Source organism: Dendrobium catenatum, unplaced genomic scaffold, assembly GCF_001605985.2.
Source record: "Dendrobium catenatum unplaced genomic scaffold, ASM160598v2 fragScaff_scaffold_1520, whole genome shotgun sequence".
NCBI classification, from domain to species: Eukaryota; Viridiplantae; Streptophyta; class Magnoliopsida; order Asparagales; family Orchidaceae; genus Dendrobium; species Dendrobium catenatum.
In genome coordinates, this window is record NW_021319982.1 from 543,384 (window position 1) to 564,260 (window position 20,877).

The following is a 20,877-nucleotide window of genomic DNA, read 5'->3' on the forward strand; positions in this document are numbered from 1 at the left end:
AAATAGTTTTCTGATAAATTTAAAAAGAAAAACATAAAAATAACGGTAAAATAAAAATTATGGTTACAATCTAAAAAATAAAGTATTAAAAAAATTGTCCCAAATAAAGCCTTAACGTAGAACATAGTAAATGACCAAAATAGCATGTTTCATAGCAGGAGGAGCAAGGTGTTTGGCTTGATTAGGGTTAGAACTGAAGCATCAAGGAAAACAGAACCTTTGCATGCCATAAAAAAAATTTTTTGATCAAAATGGCAATAAGAGCTCAAGGAGGAACTACCGTTGAGGTTTTTAGAATCTCATACATTGAGATTATGTTTTCTATGAGTAACAGTATGATAATCACCCATTCCAGAAGATCAGATTTTTTATTTTGAAGAACTTCCTGAAGGAAATGTATGTTGTGCTGCAAGGACCAAAACAAATGAAATTTGTTAAGGACGATTAAAACAAAAAGGATAAAATTTCTTTAAAAAAAGAGTTTATTGATTCCAGTACTAGAAGAAGTAGCTGTGAGAAACAGAAAATACTAAAAGGCTGTAGAAAACATTTACCTCCACAAATTTTAGTTTGAAGTTAAGGCTCCCAAAACGTTGAGCGAGTTCATACTCTTCACGAAGGTACTCCAATATCAGGGCATAGTTCGAATTCTTCCAAGCAATCTCAGATCTAATTATGACAAAGACAAAGAAAGCTAACGCAAAGTTAGTTCCTGCTAAAGTTTTTGATACGAAATTATCAACTAAGAAGCTTTTCAAATCAATTAACAGGTTTGTTTGTTAAGTATACAAGGTCAGGGTTGATAAGAAGAATTGAACTAAGAAATTGGAAAATGCAAGCAATGCTGAATTAAAAGAGATTAGCGTAACTAAATCATCTATATAAATATTGATAATTTTTAGTTATGATAGCCATATAAAACTAGAAACCGAGAGTTTAAGCAAAGAATGGCCTGCCATATACAGAAACGATAAAAGATAATGTAATACTTTGTGGCGTGAAATGAGTTTTAGAACTCTTTTATAAAAACTGTTAAGGAATAAGAAAGTTTACAGCCGGGCCAATTTGGATTTGGATGATTGAATGGAATGGTGGAATACATCAAGAGCGCAGAAGAAATTCTTAAGAAAAGAATCATCTATCATCTTCCGAGCATTAATGGACGGTAAATTATTGCGTTCATGCAAAAGAAAAAAGCAAACAAATCCTGCATGTAGTGTCATTTCATAACAAAAAGACATCAGTAGTTATGATATGGTTCTACAAAGGGGCAGATCCAGCCTTAATTTTTAGGGGAGCAAAAAATGTAGAGATTTTTTTTTGTCTTGAAGTTGGCTCGACCCCAATTTGTTCATATCCTTAATCATTGTACGCTTCGCAGATATGTTGAGGGTCCAAGGGGGCAGCGCCCTCTGACAGGATTCGACCTTAAAAAACTTCTCTTTTTTATATAGCCAACCCTTAGTATAGAGGCTTATATATTGCCTTGTTTATTGTTCAGTGAATATTTCAAGTTTGGACCTCCTTCAGAAGGAAAAGAAAGAAAGAAATAGTATTATATGCTCCAGTAAGCCAGCATGAAAACATTTTTGTGCACGTTATAAATTTAATAAACAGAGTCAGAAATCTAAAAACATAATACTTCTATTACGTGAAATAATGTATGTTCAACAATAAACTAGTGTACTTCATGGCAACATGAGTAGAGGACAAAAAAATATTTTTTTAATAATAACTACATCTCATAACAACGTGGTACGAAAAGTTACCTATCAAATAAACCAAGCTTTATAATTACATCAGCTAAGTTTGAGTTTGCTTTTCCCACCAGTTGAAAAAGCTTCTTTCTTTTCATGGTAAAGGTTCCAGTCTTTTCCATACCACGATTGATGTCTGTAAATTCTTCAACCATATCATCAACCTATGAAAATAATAATGGAATAGCATAAATAACCATTAGATATTATCATGTAAAAGGCTCCATCTCCAATAGCTTTAAATTTTTTTCTTTCTTTAAGATACAGATGAACTAATTAATTTCTGAAGATCTGCATCTCAGTTGCAGGGTTCATAAGAACTGCAGTTAATCCTGCTAAATTATGCAGATATTACTTCTCTTCCATAGCCTGTCATGGCTAAATTTTAGTTCATCTATTTCTGGAAATGAAAATGCATATAAAAAATAAAACTAGAACGGTACAACTTAGAATCAATCAACTATGCGTATTGGCAATTAAACCCAGTGCTCCATTATACGATAGATTCAAACTTCCTTCAATTAAGGAAAAGTAATAAGAAACCAAAACAAACTACTTTATTTCCTTCCGTAGCTACCTTGTTTTTTCTCCTTCGTTTTTTTCAAGCTCCCATTAAACCTCGCATAACTAAAATTAATATCCTTCTCGAATTCCTATATTTGCCTTCCTCCTCGGATTTCCCATTTACTATGAGCTAAAGAAATTTAAACTTTAGCCTTCCCATGATCTCTGATAAACATGTTCATTCCAACTTGAATGTTAATGGAAATCGGAAGAAAAAAATGGATTTCCTTCCAAATAGGTTTGTCTTACCTAGTAATCCGCCTGCCTCTTTTTTAGTCCTTTTCCTCTTACTTGGAACTTTAGGAGTGACGAGAAAATAGTAAAAAAACTATCAAAAACCTACAAATGCCCTCTTACTTGGAACTAAATGTAGTTATTTCAAAATAGAGTAATATGAAGTTGCAAATTCATAAAGATGTATGCTGAACTAGAGATTTATTTATCAATCCTTATGATCATCTGCAACATTATCATCATCACAAGAAAAATGAATTTTAGCATCACCATCTTCATCCACATGAGAGAATCTTCCACATCAATTTCAACTTCTTCATCAAATAATCTGATGAGCAGAGCAAAACTATGCACACGCCACTTTTTTCCCATGAAAGAATTTCAAATATCATATCTCCTTTCATAAGCACCACTTAGCCATAACCACATCCCTCAAGTTTGATCTGATTCAACAAGCACAATATCTTCACATCCCCTAAGTTTGACCTTATTCAACAAGCAAAAACTATATCTTCAATAAACTAATCCAATTTCCTAGACAAGCAATTAATTGCATAATCAATGACATCTAAACAAATCGAATTTACTTTAGCAGTTTTTTAGGCATAATATTTTATTCTAATTATCCATTTTACGTCATTAACAACTATGATGTAAAGTCGGAGAGGAGGTTATCGAAAGAGTGTGAAGTTGTGTCAGTTTGTGTGTAGTGGGGAAAGGATGTAGATAGTTAATATTGCATTCACCCGTATGTATAAGCCTGTCAAGGCACAGTTAGCCCATGCACTATGCAAATATGACTTTGTAGGCTCCATGCATAATACATGACCCAATACAACATTATCACATTTGAGCAAGTGGCAAAATTCTTGCCTAAGGCATGCGAATGCACACGATTCAAGAGTAATGCCACTCATCCACCTAAGCAACCTCATCTCAGTGACACTTAAGTTAATATCATGCTTCTTTTTTAATGGCCGACATTCTACACTATAAAGCATTGCAGGTCTCACCGCCATCTTATAGAATTTTCCCTTAAGTTTGAGGGGGGCTTTCCATCACACAACAAGCCAGATGTATTCCTCCACTTCAACCATCCAACTCGAATTCTACTAATAATATCCCCATCAATTTCACCATCACTCTGAACATATAGACTCAAGATATCTAAAACGTATACTCTCTTATTAACGACATGATCGCCCAAAGTCACAATCACACAATTGATCTATTACTACTAAAATTACACTCCATATATTCGATTTAGATCTATTCAAACGAAAACCTTTAGACTCTAAGGCTGACCTCCATACTTCAAGTTTTCCTTCAGCTCTCTCTCTAGTCTTATGAACAAGAAGAATATCATCAACAAAAAGCATACACCAGGGTACAACCTCTTGCAATGACTAAAGCAAAAAGATATGGGCTTAAGGTTGATCCTTGATAATGACATGAATACTTTATTACAATGTGTATGCATGTGATTATATAAATAAAAAAATCATCAATCAAAATATTCTACATAAAAAATGATAAAATATAGGGACGCTATCCATAATTCCATAATGAATGTTCTCAAATATTCAAGAATAAAGCTAAAATAAGTTTTGTAAGTTGCATGTCAGTTGTTGATCTGATAAAACTACGTTCTTTGATGACATCAGTTATTTTTTGTTCCAAACCCCTTTTAGGATTGTAGATCGGATCAACCCATAAATAGAGCAACTCTATCTAATGCGAAATAAATATGGTTCTATTCCGTAATGAATAATCTGTTTTTGAATCGCCATTTAGCAAAGAGCATCTTATAGCAAGTTTGCCTAGATTACAGAAAACATCAAAGAGAGCTTAACATTTGAACTATGCCAAAAAAGCAGAATACAGAGAACATCTACTTAAAAAATACCTGTTCTATGTAATGATCGAGAGCAATACTTTGTCCAAGTACATTACAAATTATGCGTATGCCATCCATGTCCAAACTTTTCAATGCTATATAATCTGCACCTCCATGCATCCAGGATGTCAGCTGTGGTTTCTCAACAACAGCGTAATCTACAATGAAAGAAAACTCAGAAACTAAATTTTCTTCCACTAAGGCAATATTCAGCTAACTTATAGAATGGTTTAAAAGTACATTTTTCATGACCTTGAACATCGCATATCTATGCTTATGCTACAAAGAATGAATGAAGCACAATAAGGTTCTTAAGATGATACAAAGAAACTGTCAAAATCTCAGTCATCCCTTGGCATTTGATCCCACGGTCAGGATAAGAATCCGTGGTAGGCTCACCTGGATCACGCCAATATCCTTCTATATTTGGGTAGTTGAATTAGGAAGGATTATATTGAGGCAATTATGTATCAATTAGAAGTTATTTATTTCTTTATTAAGACATCTTGTATAGATCAATAAATAGGGATAATTTTGTATAATAAGAAGAAGGTATTTTTACCCTTCTCAAATTCTATAAATTCTAACAGAAACCAATTTCTGAAGTTCTCTATTCACTTATCTATGTTAAGTAACTCCGAAAGGTCAACAGTTGGATGATTTATGAAGGAGGCTTTAGAAATTTTCACCCTCAATGTAGTATTTTCTAAACTCAACCACATTGCCACAATTGTAGCTCAGATTAATGGCGATATCAATAAACAAAACTGGCATCAACAAAAGACAATATTACAAAAACATTTTTTTATTTCTTTTCTGTTGTCAACAATGTAAAATCTTTAAATATAACAATCATTCTTTCCAAGAAAATTGAAAAACTTTGTTGATGAAGTGTAGCTGACAAGATAGTAGAAAAAATATCAAAAAACTTGGCATGTGGCAATCCGCAATCACACTTCGCATGCACACTAATTCGGTAGTAAAATGGCAAAGAATTATGGTAGTAGATGTATTTGATAATAGAATAATTTGGGAGCAGCAACTAATGTATTGTTGATGATTTTCTAACTAGGGTTTTTTTCTTGGAACTTTGGCACATCTCTTAGATTATTATAATGCTATTGAATGTTTAATGCCTTATACTTGAGCATAGAATTTTACATGCAGGAAATTTATCTTAGTGACAAATTTTAGGAGACGCAAGGTAACATTTTCTTTATATGTACACGTTAAGATCCTGATAAGTTGCTCTGGAGCAATAAAATGGTGATTTAACTCTTTAATGCTGAAATGCAAAGACAATGTTCGAAATGAGAGGTGTCATTTAAGTTTCCATTGAATTTGCACCTGCTCACTTAGTTAGGACAAGATAGTGAGTACATTTGAACTTCATGAGGTTGGGATGTACAGCAGTAAGAACCGGGGAACGGGAAGAGGGGAAGCACCAATAGGGGAGGTAAAGCTAGCAAAAAGAGTTTGAAGGAAAACGGCGGCAGATCAAAAGTAAACTAAGGGAGATTGTTCAAAAATATTTTGATCAACTAAAACTAACATCAGATGCAGCTCTCAACAGAAACTAGCAGTGAAGAATGATTAAAAAGAAGTATCAAGTAGAGCTCTAGTATAGTTTTGTTCGTGTTAATAATTAATTATTGTTATTAGAAGAGAGATTTGAAAAACTTGATCCTGGTGACTGTTTTCTTGAATCTATGCATTGCAAAGCGTGACAGTAGGACAAGTCCTACATGAAACACTGTTGAAGACAAGCTAAAGGAAATTTCTCATGGTAAATCAGAATGGATTTTAACTTTTGACGGCCTCATAGTTCTACATTTACAAATATTTCAAAACCAGCTGCAAGTGTATGCCAACTACAGTGGTAGGCTTTGTGACCTATTGTACCCCATAATTACCATTAATAACTGCATTTGATATTACTTCTAGTCGAGATAAATAATTTGAAAATTTTACTCTTTAAATTCATAATCAAAAACGGAAAACACCAAGTAAAAATATTCTAACATTCAGGTCAATTAAGGCCAAAAATTTTCACCAACTCCAAATGCTACCAAAAACATAACAGAAACAGGTTGATTACAATAGTGCTAAGAAAAGCCGGTTAAATTACAAAAAAAAAAAACATTAATATAAACATTTCAGCAACTTCAGTTTAATATTAACTGGAAAGGTAACAAATGCAATTTTTGACATTATGTCTCGCAGATAAAATAAAAAGCTGTATTTATAAACTTCTAAGAGGTTACCATCCTTTCTCATCTCAGGAAGCAATCCATGAGCATGCTTCCTAACTATATCAAGATAATGTTCAGCTTCATGATCTGCAATATTGAACAAGACAGCTGATCCGTATTGGAAAACTACAATATAGCGGCAATTATCACCATTTTCATTGATGCCAATGTCCTAAAATAAAATATCATGTCACTACCCGGGAGCTGCAGTAAACATAAAGCAGTTTGGCTTGCAAATATCATTAATTAAAACAATCATATTATCTTGCAGTAGGAACTTACAAAAGATAAAACTTCAAAAGGATAATCTTATATATTTGAATATAACTTTAAGTTGGTTAACAATTAAGGAAAAATGCAAATCAAACAGAAATTCCGAAGGCTTCTGCCACCAATACATGCATACATGGTCTTAAGTACGCATATTTAAAGCAAATGCTGCAATTAATGAGTTATTCTGTGTTGGGATATCCTAGGTAATTAATCTAAAGAATATCCTAAAGCTAAAGCTAACGAGTATACAGAGAAATGAAAACCAAAAGAAAGAAATAAATGTGACTAATTCTATAAGTGGCAAATTGCAAAAACATGAAATACAATATGTTTATGCCTAGTAAAATAACCAAAAAATGCATCATTCACTCTATAGATACAGGGAGTCATGGTTTAGTTGAGGTAGTCTAACAACATTGTATAAAAGACAGCAAATTCCCTCATACATATCTTTACCGTTTAAGGTTAAGGAACATGACCAAACATTCAAATAAATAAGACTAACCGCACAGAAGCAGACTTTCTACTTAGTAACCAACATTTCAGTAACTTGATCAATTCTCTTGGCAATTTGAAAGACCAAATGTCAATGACTAACAGTTTAATTGGACGCCAGCTAACCATCGAACAGGAACCTCATTACACTTTTGTTTTTCAAGGGCCCTCTAGTTTTAAATTAATTTGCATGAGAACCATGACTGGAAAAAGAACCGATCCAGTTAACCATAATGTAGTACTAAAAACGCAACAACAGCATCAAACAAGAAGTTAACAATGAAAAAAAAAAAAATTGCATATCCTACGAGACCACCTAAGGACTCAATTGTTTGCTTCTAATTCGAAAATAAGGTTTTACAAACAAATTTGATTAATTTCACCATCAGACTGGAATTAATCAATACCCATAATGGATTCTGGAGCTCACAATCATCCCAACATAAAGATTCACACACAAACAAATAAAAAACATGGTCACAACGAGGCCATCGGAATTTGTTGGGCTCAGGCAAGTAACAAACAGAGAGCAGCAAAGCTCCGGTGAGCTTTAGCTTCCGACCAATAGTATTGGAGCTACAACAACCTGCAGCACTCTTTTGAACATGATGAGCTGTATCGAAATATCCAATTGAACCCTCGAGCATAACCTTCCATAATAGGTCATATACCTAAGCCAGCTTCGGATAGATAACCTAAAAGGATAAAACCCGCTACAAATGCATTCTGTGAAACAAATTCGTTAGCCATTAAACTAGATCCCCCAGTGCGCTAACAAATCTTAGGTTGTCATAGATATGCTCTGGTCAGGTTCATTGGGCTGCAACAAATTTCTAGTAACTAGCAATTAGGCTCCTACAACATCAAATTGATCCTGGTAACACATTCCCCTGCAACTGCAATCAAGTTCTGTGAGCTCCAATTCTCCAATTACGTAGAATAAAAAAAAACAACAAAAAAGAAGAATTCAAAGTGCATCCATCTAAATAATAAGCTATAGGAAAGGGATAGAGGTAAATTACCAACCAATGCTCAGCTCCAATTGAGATGGGATTGAGAGAACATAGAGCTAGCCTTAAGCTTAAATCAAGATCCAATTGAACAAATTTAAACCAATCACAACCCCAGGGATTGTTCAACATCAAATGAAGTTTGCAAATCCTTGATAATGCAGGTTTCATCAAGCAAGTGACCCTAAGAAGAATCCAATTCCCATACATAGTTTAGAACTATAATACACATCCATTAGTTAAGAGAATTCCTCTGGGAAGATGAGCAGTGAGGACAAATTAAACCACCGTTATCTTATAAGTACAAAGGCCTTCATCCTAGTTTCTTGCACACTTATCACCTCATTCGATGTCTTTCAACAAATAACTCCATCTTCTCAATTATTGCTAGCCAAATTATTTTTCATACACAAAATAGATTATAAGATTTCCCATTCAACTAAAAAATACCTGAAAGCTTTGTTTATTTATTTATTTTAACCTGAAATCTTTGTTTAGATTGAAAGAAAGTGAAGGATATATAAAAAAATACAAAAAAAAAACCACTGATTATAGATTTGCAGTCATTTATTTCAGCTCTTAAAACTTTTTTCCATTTTCTTCCAGTTAGATTCCTCGTCAACTTCTACTACAAGTGTACTTGATGTTCTTAATCTATGGTATACATTAAAGACCAATTCTTTATTGTTTCACCAGAGAGACACATTAATTTTCAACTTAAAGGCAGAATGAGAGGAGATGAGGTGAAGCAAGAAAAAAAAAAAAGATAAAAGTTTCAATTGTATACTTAGGAATGATGTGGGATTGTCGAATATATCCTTGACTAGACATCTAAATTTAGGTGAACCCAATTTGGGGGCAAGTAGTGTCACTTTTATATAAGGAAAGATGTTTGGCGAGGAAATAGGGGCACCTGCCTCCACTAGCTCTAAACCGCCCTAAAGAGTCATATAATAGGATGGCCTACTCTACCCTTTTGCCCTTCTTTAATTCTCAACGCACAGACAAGTAACAAATTGATATGACATTGAGAGATGGGAAGAACCAAAGCAAAAAGTGAGTCCGACTGTATGTGGCAAGCCTCATAAATGACCATCATATGAGACATCACTAAACTGTCACTTGTGTGTTTGGGGCCTGTGAAACTATCTCCTCATTTTGAATCCTGATATTAGAGGTAAACTCTATAGAGTTATGCAATTAATATCCCTTAAAGCTTAATTTAAATGTAGATCAAGGGCCTTATATTGGGATTGGAACTTAACAAATTTTCTATATTGAAATTCAATTTTAAATTTGCTTAATTTTGAAAAAAAACTATTTTGTTGAGTTATTTAATTTATTTGACGCAAAAATTGAATGTTTATTTGTGCTTTTGGTTTATAAAAAAACTATTATTTTAATCAATTTCTAATATTATAATTAGCTATTGAGAATTAGTTTAACAGAAAGCTTGTTGTGGAGAAATTCAATTCATGAATCTTGTAATGGTTTTGACTTTTTTTACTATTACTATTATTATTGTCTTGTATGAAGTTATTATCTTACAGAGCACCCTAAATAAATATTAAGATCCACCTCTACTTTCATTTTTAGGGGAAATAAAATATGTATGAAATAAAGATCTCCTTTTGGAACCATGTCTTAATGTCAAATTCTCTTTGCACAATAGCATAGACTCCGCACCTTGAAATTTGGATGTGTCGGAATTTCCAAATTTCTGCCAGCATGGTTAATTGAAAAAAAAAATTGACTGGGTATGTTTCTTTTTACCACACAGCAACGACATGTAAACAGTAAAGCCATGCCTAAGGCTTCTTGCAAGTAAAGTATGGCGAAACATTCAAAAAATAATTATGCCCATCCAAAACCCGACTATGATTCCATTCATTTTCCTTCTGAATATACTAACGGATCATGGGCATTTGCAAAACCAAAAAAAAAAAATACTTCATCAACTAATGTTTATGAGGAAATTGCACAAAGATGGTCCTAAAGCGATGATTCTTCCCCAGATAATTAAGAAGAAGCTTGCAAAGTTGAAAATGACATAAATATTGCTTATCAATGAACAATGTGAATTTACAAAGGAGTAGATCACTGAATCTGTGATGCAAATGTCCAATAAAAAAAATACTACTTGTGAAGATCGTCCTTACTAGAGGGTAATCTGAGTAGCGCAGCGCAACATAGTTTGATGAACGAGAAGATGGAGGAATCACATAGCACGCATTTTCAGTCTGCATGCTCTTCAAATCAATACTGATAAAACAACTGAGTTAGGCACATGGTATTTATAAATGTATTAAAGGCTGCAGAGCATTACAAATATATTACCGTCCTATAAGCCCAAGAAATCAAACATTTAATTACTAATTAGAATGAGTAAAAATAATAGGCATAACAACTTTTAGTGTAGATTATGTACATAAGCAACTTTAAACACACAAAGATCCATTTTTCATTTGGCATTAGCCAAAGCCCATGAGCTGCAAGAGATGATATAAAAAATAAAAATTAAATTAAATCGTTAGTTGCACTATAAGGCCCATGCTTGAGTTAAATTGATTAGTATATATATATTTATATATATAATTTGCTAGTAAATAAAATAGTTAGCATACATGATTTAATGAAAATAATATAGTCACTGCTTTCAGTTTGAATTCAAATTTAAAATAACGTGTTAGTTAAACATGAATTAGAATAGCTGTATTCAAGTTGCATCATTTATCATATTCAATTTTAAAATAATGACAGAAATTGTTAACTTTAAAATGTATTTAAATTGAAATTCAAATTAATAATATATGATGTGATGGTTAGCCTTTAATTGTGTTTTAATTCAAATTCAGAAAAACCATGCTAAATGGCAACGATACAATGTGTCTAATGTCACTTCATGGTACATGTAAACTACTTTAGCACAGAGATAGAGATTATAAGAACAATATATCTGGTAGTCCGGTCCAGTGGACCGGTCCAGCCGGTCCACGCGGGACCGGCCGAGACACGAAACGGCGGAAATCTTCCGCCAGGGCGGAGGCCGCGCGAGCCGTTCGACTTGCGGGAGCGTTTTAGGAAGCATTTTTTAGGGTTTTGATAGGGAAATTTGAATGTAGGGACTGTTTAGGGATTTCCTTATGATTTGTATGCATTAAATAGTTGATTTTACTAGGGTTTTGAGGATCTTGAATTTGGCTGAAATTTGAGATCTCTTAGATTTAGGTTTCTTTGGGCTCTAGCGGCGTCTAGAGATTTGGGAGAGATCGATCCTCCTCTCGAATTGAAGATCAATTGTATCTTTGCTGTTTTATTAATCTACTAGTAGAAAACAAATCTTGCTTTGAGTTTTCTTTCCAGTTTCCTCTGAAATACCGCTGTTAAACTGTGTAAACAGCAGTTTTGCTGTGTTTTCCTGCTGTGGACAGCAGTCCAGTCACCGTCTCGCTGTTTTTCAGAAGATCTACTAGTGTTACCTATCAAATTGGTATCAGAGGATCGATTTGGGGACCTTAGGCGGCTGAAATCCTGATTTTTCAGCGAGCTTTTGGCTTCTGGAAGTGATTTTTTTGAAGATCCGTTGGGGAAGAAAGATGGCCGGAAAGAAGGTTGACGTCTTGGAAGGCGAAGTCGGCCAATTGAAGGAAAGATTCTTCAACTTTCAAAACCAACTCACCTCCAACAATGAAAGGTTGGAGGGGAAGTTCACTGCAATGGAGGAAATGATGAAGAAACTGCTTGAGATGAAAACCAATCCGGTGACATCGGAAGTGAGAGAGACCACCGACGGCCATGGCATGGGAGGAAATTCGAACCCCTTGCGAGGGGAGGAGAAATTCGGAGGTGGAGATCCTAGAGGAAGAGAACGACATGCCTCCTCTAGAGCCTCTTTCGAGGGAAGAGATGAGCATGGGATATGACAGAAGGTGGGCTGATTTTGGTGGGAGGAGAGAGGGATCTAATCGCCGAGGTGCTGAATTCAAAAGAATTCAACGTCGAGGGGGAGATTTTGAAAGAAGAAGGGAGGAACGTCATCGTCGAGTTGCTGAATTTGAAGGTATTCAGCGTCGAGGTGATGATGTTGAAGGGAGGAGAGGAGAGTATGAAGAGGGGTTCGAGTATAATTGTCGGAGGGACGATCGAGAAAATTGGGGAGCGCCTCCTCTGAGAGGAATGGGAGGCTATGGAGGATACCGGGGAGATCCCAAGGTGAGGAAATTGAAGATGCCCGTTTTCGAAGGAGAAGACGGTCATGGCTTGATCTATAAGGTGGAGCGATATTTTGCTGTCAATGGGTTGACAGAGGAAGAGAAATTGACAACAACGGGAATGTGCTTGGAGGGGAAAGCCTTAGCCTGGTATCAATGGCGTGACAGACGGGAGCCCATCCGGAGTTGGCGAGAGTTCAAAGAATGCTTACTAGAGCGTTTCCGAGCCGATGGGGAAGGAGACTTCTATGAGCAATTCTTTGCCCTTACCAGGAAGGCATAGTGGCAGATTACTGGGACAGGTTTGAGTATCTGGCTAGTAGGCTGGATCATATCTCGGAGTCAACCCTGGAAGGGAATTTCATGAAGGGTCTGAAACCAGAGATAAGAATAGCAGTCAGAGTGTTGGAGCTAAGGAGTCTCGACAAGGCCATGGAGTTGGCCCAGTTGGTGGAGGACCAGAAGAAGTCTGAAAGAGGGAATCGGGGAAACCATTCAGGAGGCACTTATAGGACGACAACCACTCTTCTAGCACCCAAGGGGCCTGCATCAAGCAACATTAATGAGAAAGCCAGTAGGAGGAGGGAGTGGGGAAAATTTCAAGAGGCTGACAGAGAAGGAGATGAAGGAGAAGAGGGCAAAGGGCTTGTGCTTCAGATGTGATGAGAAGTACATGCCGGGGCATAGGTGCAAGGACCGAACTCTTCAGGTTCTCCTTGTTTATGAAGACAAGGAAGACGAGGAGGGAGGTGGGAGCAGATCTGAAGCAGAGGAAAAGTTGCACCTGTATGTGGCAGAAGTCTCTCTTAACTCTGTAGTGGGATTCACTCTGAGTCACACTATGAAAGTGAAAGGAGAGATAGCTGACCGTGAGGTGGTGGTGCTAATTGATAGTGGGGCTACCCACAATTTCATTTCCACTCAGGTCGTCAACCAACTGTGAGTGAAATTGGTGGACACCGGTTGCTATGGGGTGATGATGGGTACAGGGAAGGTGGAGAAAGGCCAAAGAATTTGTAAAGGAGTGGTGTTGACCATCCAGGGGATGCAAGTAAGGGAGGACTTTCTCCCACTAGAGTTAGGAAGCACTGACGTCATCCTGGGGATGAAGTGGTTGCAAACCTTGGGGGAAACCAAGGACAATTGGGGAGCACTCACGATGGAATTAATGGTGGATGGGAGAAGGGTGGTCATAAGGGGAGATGCAGGACTATCCAAAGCCATCACATCACTTAAGACCATGGTTAGGGACGTACAAGAGGTGAGGGAAGATTATCTGGTGGGACTACACAGGCTGGATGCGATCATATTGGAAGAGGGAGGGGATGTTCCTCCTTTCGTGCAGCCCTTGGTTCAGCAATACAGTAAGGATTTTGAGTCACCTCAAGGATGACCACCTCCACCGGAACACGAGCATATCTCCACCTTGAGGACAAGGTGGATTTTTGGGAGGGGAGTATTGTTATACCGGTCCAGTGAACCGGTCCACGCGGGACCGGCCGAGACACGAAACGGCGGAAATCTTCCGCCTGGGCGGAGGCCGCGCGAGCCGTTCAGCTTGCGGGAGCGTTTTTTAGGGTTTTGATAGGGAAATTTGAATGTAGGGATTGTTTAGGGATTTCCTTTTGATTTGTATGCATTAAATAGTTGATTTTTCTAGGGTTTTGAGGATCTTGAATTTGGCTGAAATTTGAGATCTCTTAGATTTAGATTTCTTTGGGCTCTAGCGGCGTCTAGAGATTTGTGAGAGATCGATCCTCCTCTCGAATTGAGGATCAATTGTATCTTTGCTGTTTTATTCATCTACTAGTGGAATACAAATCTTGCTTTGAGTTTTCTTTCTAATTTCCTCTGAAATACCGCTGTTAAACTGCTGTAAACAGCAGTTTTGCTGTGTTTTCCTGCTGTGGACAGCAGTCCAGTCACTGTCTCGCTGTTTTTCAGAAGATCTACTAGTGTTACCTATCAAATTGGTATCAAATTAGAACTTCTGATAATTCAATTTAACATCTCTGGATAAATGCATGCTAATGGATGGTGGAATTTCATGTTACTGGCACAAATATATAAAATATTTTCAGCGCCGAATAGATGGATGCCTCGTAACATGAAAAAAGATGGTTGAGGACAAGTCAATGACCCCTGCAAGCCTAACCAAACAAACAAGCATAAATTGATTAAACAATAACAGCAACAATAATAATAATAATAATAATAGTTTAGAATGTTTTAAACACCATTTACACAAGAAAAAGGTTAACTTTGTAAGGCCCTGAATGCCCGAAGTTAGATAAGTACATACATCATTTCATTTCTTAGGGAAATATACCAAATAGTTCATTCCATACCAAAATACCCTTGCTTTTGACCACAAACTACTTTTTTAAATCCAATACGACCCAACTTGGCTCAAACATGAATTGAGCAAGGTTCAAACAAGCATTAATCAAGGTTAAGACCATATAAGAGAAAATTTTGAGCCATATTTAAACAATGTTCAAACACTATTCGAACCATGTGTTCTAATTCCAAGATAGGTTTGTACATGGTTCTAAAACCTTAGGGTACTCATATACATCTCTATAAATTCCCCAAAGCTGATCGCATTCATTATCGCTATAAAGTGCACAAATTCATGGTTAATGGGCTTGGTTTGGACTTCATAAAATGTCCTTTTGAAGTTCATCAGGATTCAAACTAATCTCATAAAACAAAAAAGATGCATTTTAATTTATAATTCTGAGTTCAGACCACCAAGCTGAAAGTTGAAGGAGAGATTAAAATTGTTAAAAGAAAAAATTCAACAAAAATGAATAATTAAAAAGCTCATTTCTGCATTTATCTTCAGTACCACATTCAAATATTGATCAGCATAAAATTCAACAATAATTGATATTATATCCTAACATTTAATATTCAACACAATAATATCAATAGCCTCAAGTTACCCAATAGTTTTCTCTACTACATCCCCAGCTCTATATGTAACCCAAGCAGTATAAAACATCTCTATAGATATGATTAGAGCAAACATTTGCATACATAACAAGACAACTCAAATGATGGTTAAAACAATAAACTCAAACCATATTCATACTATATTTCAAATAATATTCAAACAATATTCGAAGATTTAGCGAATCTTGCTATAACTTGTTTGAATAGAGCTCCAGCACTAATCAAATTTGTTCAAATATTGATTGATATATTTGTAAACCATGATTGAACCTTCTTCAATTATTGTTCGGTCCATATTAAAAAATATAAATAAGATTCAAATAAGTTTCAAACAATGTCTGATCATGACCCGAACATGTTTCAATCAAAGTCAAAATAAGTTTTGATCAAGGTTAGAAGATGGTAATCTAATGTCTAATGTCATTTTGAATTTAAGGTTCAAAGTGAGAACAACACTTATAAATCAAGATAACCAAACTCATGACATTACTAACCTTCAATAGCTAGCGAGAGACGGAGACAAAAATTTTGACTCGGAACTTTGCCATAGAGCCATTACTTGTGAACTAGGATCGTTGAAGACAAGGAAGGCGCTAAGAATGGGAAAGGTCGAGCAATTCTTGGTTGAAAGTTCAGTTATATAATGCTCGAGCATCCTTTTGAATTCTAGAGGTATATTGTTTGAAGTTTGAACACAACTTTCAGACATATATATTTTTTTTTTTTTGGAATTATGGGGCATACAAAGTAAAATTAACAGATACTATAAAATACATAAAAAAGTACTTTAAATACTCACTTAAAACCTTAAAATAAAAAAAAAAACTTTAAGCCATTTTCATCATAAACATGAACAATTATATCGTATTTTATAATCAATGCCTTCAGATAACTCAACTAGACATCAATGGATAAATGTATACTCCTAGAAAAGTGAAATTCCATTTTGATGAGAATAAAAATATTACTATCCAAATCAATCCACTGCCAAATAAAACTGATGTATCAAAGTAGAAAAAAAGAGGGGAACAAACCCAAATACCTGGTGCTTAGAAAATAAGCCTTCACCGGAATATATCTGGAGGTGCCCTCATCTTCGTGAGAGTCCCACTCACTCTTCTGTATGTGCTCGTGATGCCCGACGCCAAAACCCCCGTCATAAGAATCGGAGACAGCGGAAATTGTGGAGAATAATCTAAGAAGACGTGAGGAGAAACCATGTGTTTGGAGGCGAGGAAGAAGATCGAGAGAAGCCGAAATAGGTCGAGGAGATGGAGAGGAAGACCGCCGCGACGATGCTTTTAGCTGCCTGAACTGAGACCAAGCCCTCCATCTCCCCATCACTCTCGCTGCCTCTTTCGCGCGCCCGCCCGCCACGCTGATAGGGTAGCTTTGGAAAGCGCTTCAATTCGGAAGCCCAGTCGAAAACGGGTCGGCCAGGACCGAATTGGGCTCGAGTGGACCGACTAAACCAAACTTGACCGGCCCGGATCGTATCTACTCAGAGTTGGCTCAAATTTGACTCATTAGCTCATGAAACTCAATTCACTAGCCATTTGAGACCACCAAGGTTGTAGAGATTTACCGGTCGACCAAGCAACATGAAAGGATGAGTTGAAATGATAGTATTAAAACATCCTTGATGTGGCTTTAGTGGAGGGGAAGTTGTATCATGATGATAAGGCTCTTTTACGAGTGATATAAAATTGATCTTGTTAAAATGTTAGACTTCACGTGACCTGGTTAAGAGAATACATGAATTAGATCTAGTCTATTTTAAGAAACGTACAATAAGACCCAAAAATATTTGGTTAGAAAGTAATTAGAAATTATATTTTTTTATTATATTTAGTTTAGAATCCGACTCCTACTATAACAACATATAGTAGGATAAAGGCTTGTGTTGTTCTTATTATATTGATTTTGTGATGAAAGAACTCCATCTTGCTATGATATAGCTATTTATTGTCTAACCTCCTTTAAGACATAAGGATATGAGCTAGAACAGCTTCCATCTTATACGCACCATACTCCAAAGTAAGGCCTAAGTAGCCTTCACGATTTGGATTATACCATCCTTGACTAAGGGATTGGATGTTAACCATTGAAGAAGCGTTAGTAGTATAACGAGAAATTTTTTTTATGGATGATGTCAAATTATTGTATGCTAGAAAATTCATCGTAATAAGGAGAGAATTTTATATCTTAGCTTTGTGTGAAGATCCACATGCACACAAATAAAAGATAAAATGTAGGAGTCACCAAAGCTTATACTTGAAAAAATTCAATAAGGAAAAAAAGCACGAGGAAATCCTAGTCTAAATGATCTAATATGTACTTGAAATTACAGAAGTTCACTCTTTTCCATAATTGAAGAAAACATAATCATGAAATTGAGAGCATTTGTTTGGTCTCCTATTTGTAGAATATATACTAGCAGAAGCAATGGAGAGAGGATGATGGCAAACAAATAATTCCAGTCATATAACAATAATTGGATAATTGGGAATAGACTATGAAAGTCAAACAATAACAACTCACAATGATAGTCATGTGTGATAGCCAAACAATAAGGTGATTAGCAGTGATCAACAACGTCGAATGTCGAATAGAGCTTTAGAGTTCTTTAGATATTTGATCTCTCGTGTATATCAAGTTTAGGTCCTTTCATGTAGCGAATTGTGGTCTATTTATAATAATTTGAAAGTGGTACTATGATAAATTCAATCAAAACTCAATAATGTTATCGTATTGAATTATTTGATTATAAACTATTTATTCCGCATTTTAAGTGTGTTAAAAACATTGGAATTGAATGCTCTTGAACACGTTGGCTTCAATTTATTGAGTTACTCGATTTAACTACGGTCATGCATGAGTTCAAGATCGATTTGTTCTTTAATCAATGTCAAATTTTTCAAATATACTTCAAGTGTTCTTCATTCGAACTCATATCAAACTACTTTTGATATTGTTGGGTTCATCTTATCGAGATATTCAATTCGACTATCAGATTACTGTAATTATCATTTAGATGGCTCTAAATTTAATTATGAGAATTTTCAATACAAAGCAATGCATCAAAATTCATGATAATCAAGTGAAAATTTTTGAAGATATCAATTTTTACTAGCAATAATTTTGAATTATTTCATGAAAATTTTGTAAACATTTTTTTATTATAATTAATGCCAATATTATTTTAGGTAATGTTTAACACAACTTAATTTTATAAACCACCACTAACTTATTTCATCCAACCACTTGTGTATACATTCTTAAGCCAAATTAGCTAGAGGTTTGCTATCTATACTTTTAGTACCAAAGTAGTGATATTTCACCATTATTTAGTACATGAGATTGATGCAATGTTCCTTAAATTTCTCTCCTTAATATGTTCATTTTGACTAAAAAAATATAGCGTTTATCCCCTAAATGTTATTATGAGATGACCAACTACATATTTGAGTGCTTGATTAAGTCTTTTGGGACCTAGGCTCCGTTTGGGGTCATTTTCTTTCTATTTTTTAAAGCAATTTTCTAGTACAAAAAATTTTAAAACTTAAAATTTTTGTACTAAAAATTTAATTTAGAAAGAAGTAAGAAAACTGTCCCAAATGAAACCTTATAATTAAGATAAATTTAGTGTTGCTGCATTCTTCACTTGTGCTTTCTAACCCACAAATTTATTTAAATACAAAAATTGATGATGTAAGTTTTTTATTCATATACTCACATTGGATTGAATAATGTATGTGATGATGTATCAATGTAATTATGTTTAGTTTATGTTTATTATGTTATATTTAATAAATTTATTATTGACTCATATAAAATTATGAGTAAATTTATAATAAATTTATACATTTAAGATAACTCATAAATAAGATGAATACTAGATACGATTCCATAAAATTCACAAGATCGACAATTCGGCATAAATCTAGATGCAATAGTTTAATTAATTTTTTTTAAATTAAATTCAGTATCACGATCATCCGATATTTGCTTTCATGTAACTTATAATCGAATTAAACATCTTGATGAGAGAATTTATAGACGCTACAAATGATCAGATCCAAACCAAATGAGCCCAAATCAAGCACATGGTTTTGTTTTGAAACTTTTGAATATAAGTTGATGCACCAAATAAATGACTTCCAATTATAGCATGTTTATAATTAAATCGAGTAGTTTGACGAGGCGAATTAAACGAGCGTAGGAACACTCGATTCTAATATCGTTAAGCCATTCAAATGTTTAATAAATGATCTACGATCAAATGTATTAATATGAATTACATGATGAAGTGCTTTGATTATGACCAAATTTATAAAAAATGTCCATTAAAAAAAGTTTATAAATGAACCATCATTATCTACAAAAAGAAAGGTTAAAGAGCTCTTTTGCATTTCTGGCAATAACAATAATGAAGAGTGCTAGCAATGGAAGCCACCATCTCCATATTTATATCAAGATATAACTCTATTGTTGAAGAGTTTATAATTGTTCGCATATGGACATCTTAATTATGTAATCCCTATTAAAGGAATTAATCAATTGCTCCCAATTATAAATAATCTTATATTCTTTAACTGTGAGGAGGAAAATCTTACATCTCATATTCTATAGTGGATTATCATAATTGGGCCAGGTCCTATAATTTTTCTCCTTTTTTTTATTTTCCACATTGTTAGTCATTAGAATTGGTCAAGTTATAGGTTACTTGTTCGGCAAGACATCATATCAATATATTTTTTCATATATAGGCTTATAGGTTGCTGTACTAGATACCCCCAATTGAAAGGAATAGAAGAAAATTCATAAGAGCTCTCTTCCCCGCCTCTCTCTATCTCTCTCTCTCTTCCAAGAAGCTCAAGGAGCTTCTTCTTCCTCCCAAGAATATCAACAAACTGGTATCAAAGCCTCGTTGAGGCGATCTCGAGGAAGGAGGAAGGTAATCTTATAATCAAAAAAAGAGAGCAGACAACGAACAAAAATTGCGATCGATGTGAAGGCAAGGTGGGTTGGTTGCGTAGAGCGCAGTCTTGTGCAAAAGCATGTCCTGGGTTGGGCGGACGAAGGCCGAAAACACCTGCGGCTTGCTTGCGCGAATCAGACCCAAAGGATCGAGATCAGACACAGATTGCGAGTGTGGAAGATTCAAACTCGGCCGATGCGCAAGGAAAAGCCAGATTGGGGAGGAGGCTTGAACGGTGGGAGACA

At 35.2% G+C, this 20,877-nt stretch overlaps 1 protein-coding gene across 1 annotated transcript; it reads right to left on the bottom strand.

Annotated features, from left to right (window-relative positions):
* Positions 1-206: 206 nt before the first annotated feature.
* On the bottom strand, positions 207-17,082 carry LOC110109206. The gene is made up of 7 exons (XM_020840160.2): positions 16,694-17,082; positions 10,642-10,744; positions 6,717-6,876; positions 4,462-4,610; positions 1,770-1,921; positions 555-669; positions 207-406 (listed from the first exon to the last, which is right to left on the bottom strand). The coding sequence occupies exons 1-7, from the start codon at positions 16,990-16,992 to the stop codon at positions 266-268; spliced, it is 1,119 nt and encodes a 372-aa protein (XP_020695819.1). The 5' UTR covers positions 16,993-17,082; the 3' UTR covers positions 207-265.
* Positions 17,083-20,877: the final 3,795 nt, after the last annotated feature.

Bases quoted from the DNA above. Each gene is read 5' to 3' on its own strand.
- LOC110109206 (XM_020840160.2), bottom strand. From the start codon at position 16,992: ATGGGGAGATGGAGGGCTTGGTCTCAGTTCAGGCAGCTAAAAGCATCG. The intron at 4,611-6,716 runs GTAACCTCTTAG...CTTTCATTGTAG, and splicing joins TCCTGAGATGAGAAAGGATG to ATTACGCTGTTGTTGAGAAA. The intron at 670-1,769 runs GTAACTTTTCGT...TGTCATAATTAG, and splicing joins AAGCTTGGTTTATTTGATAG to ATCTGAGATTGCTTGGAAGA.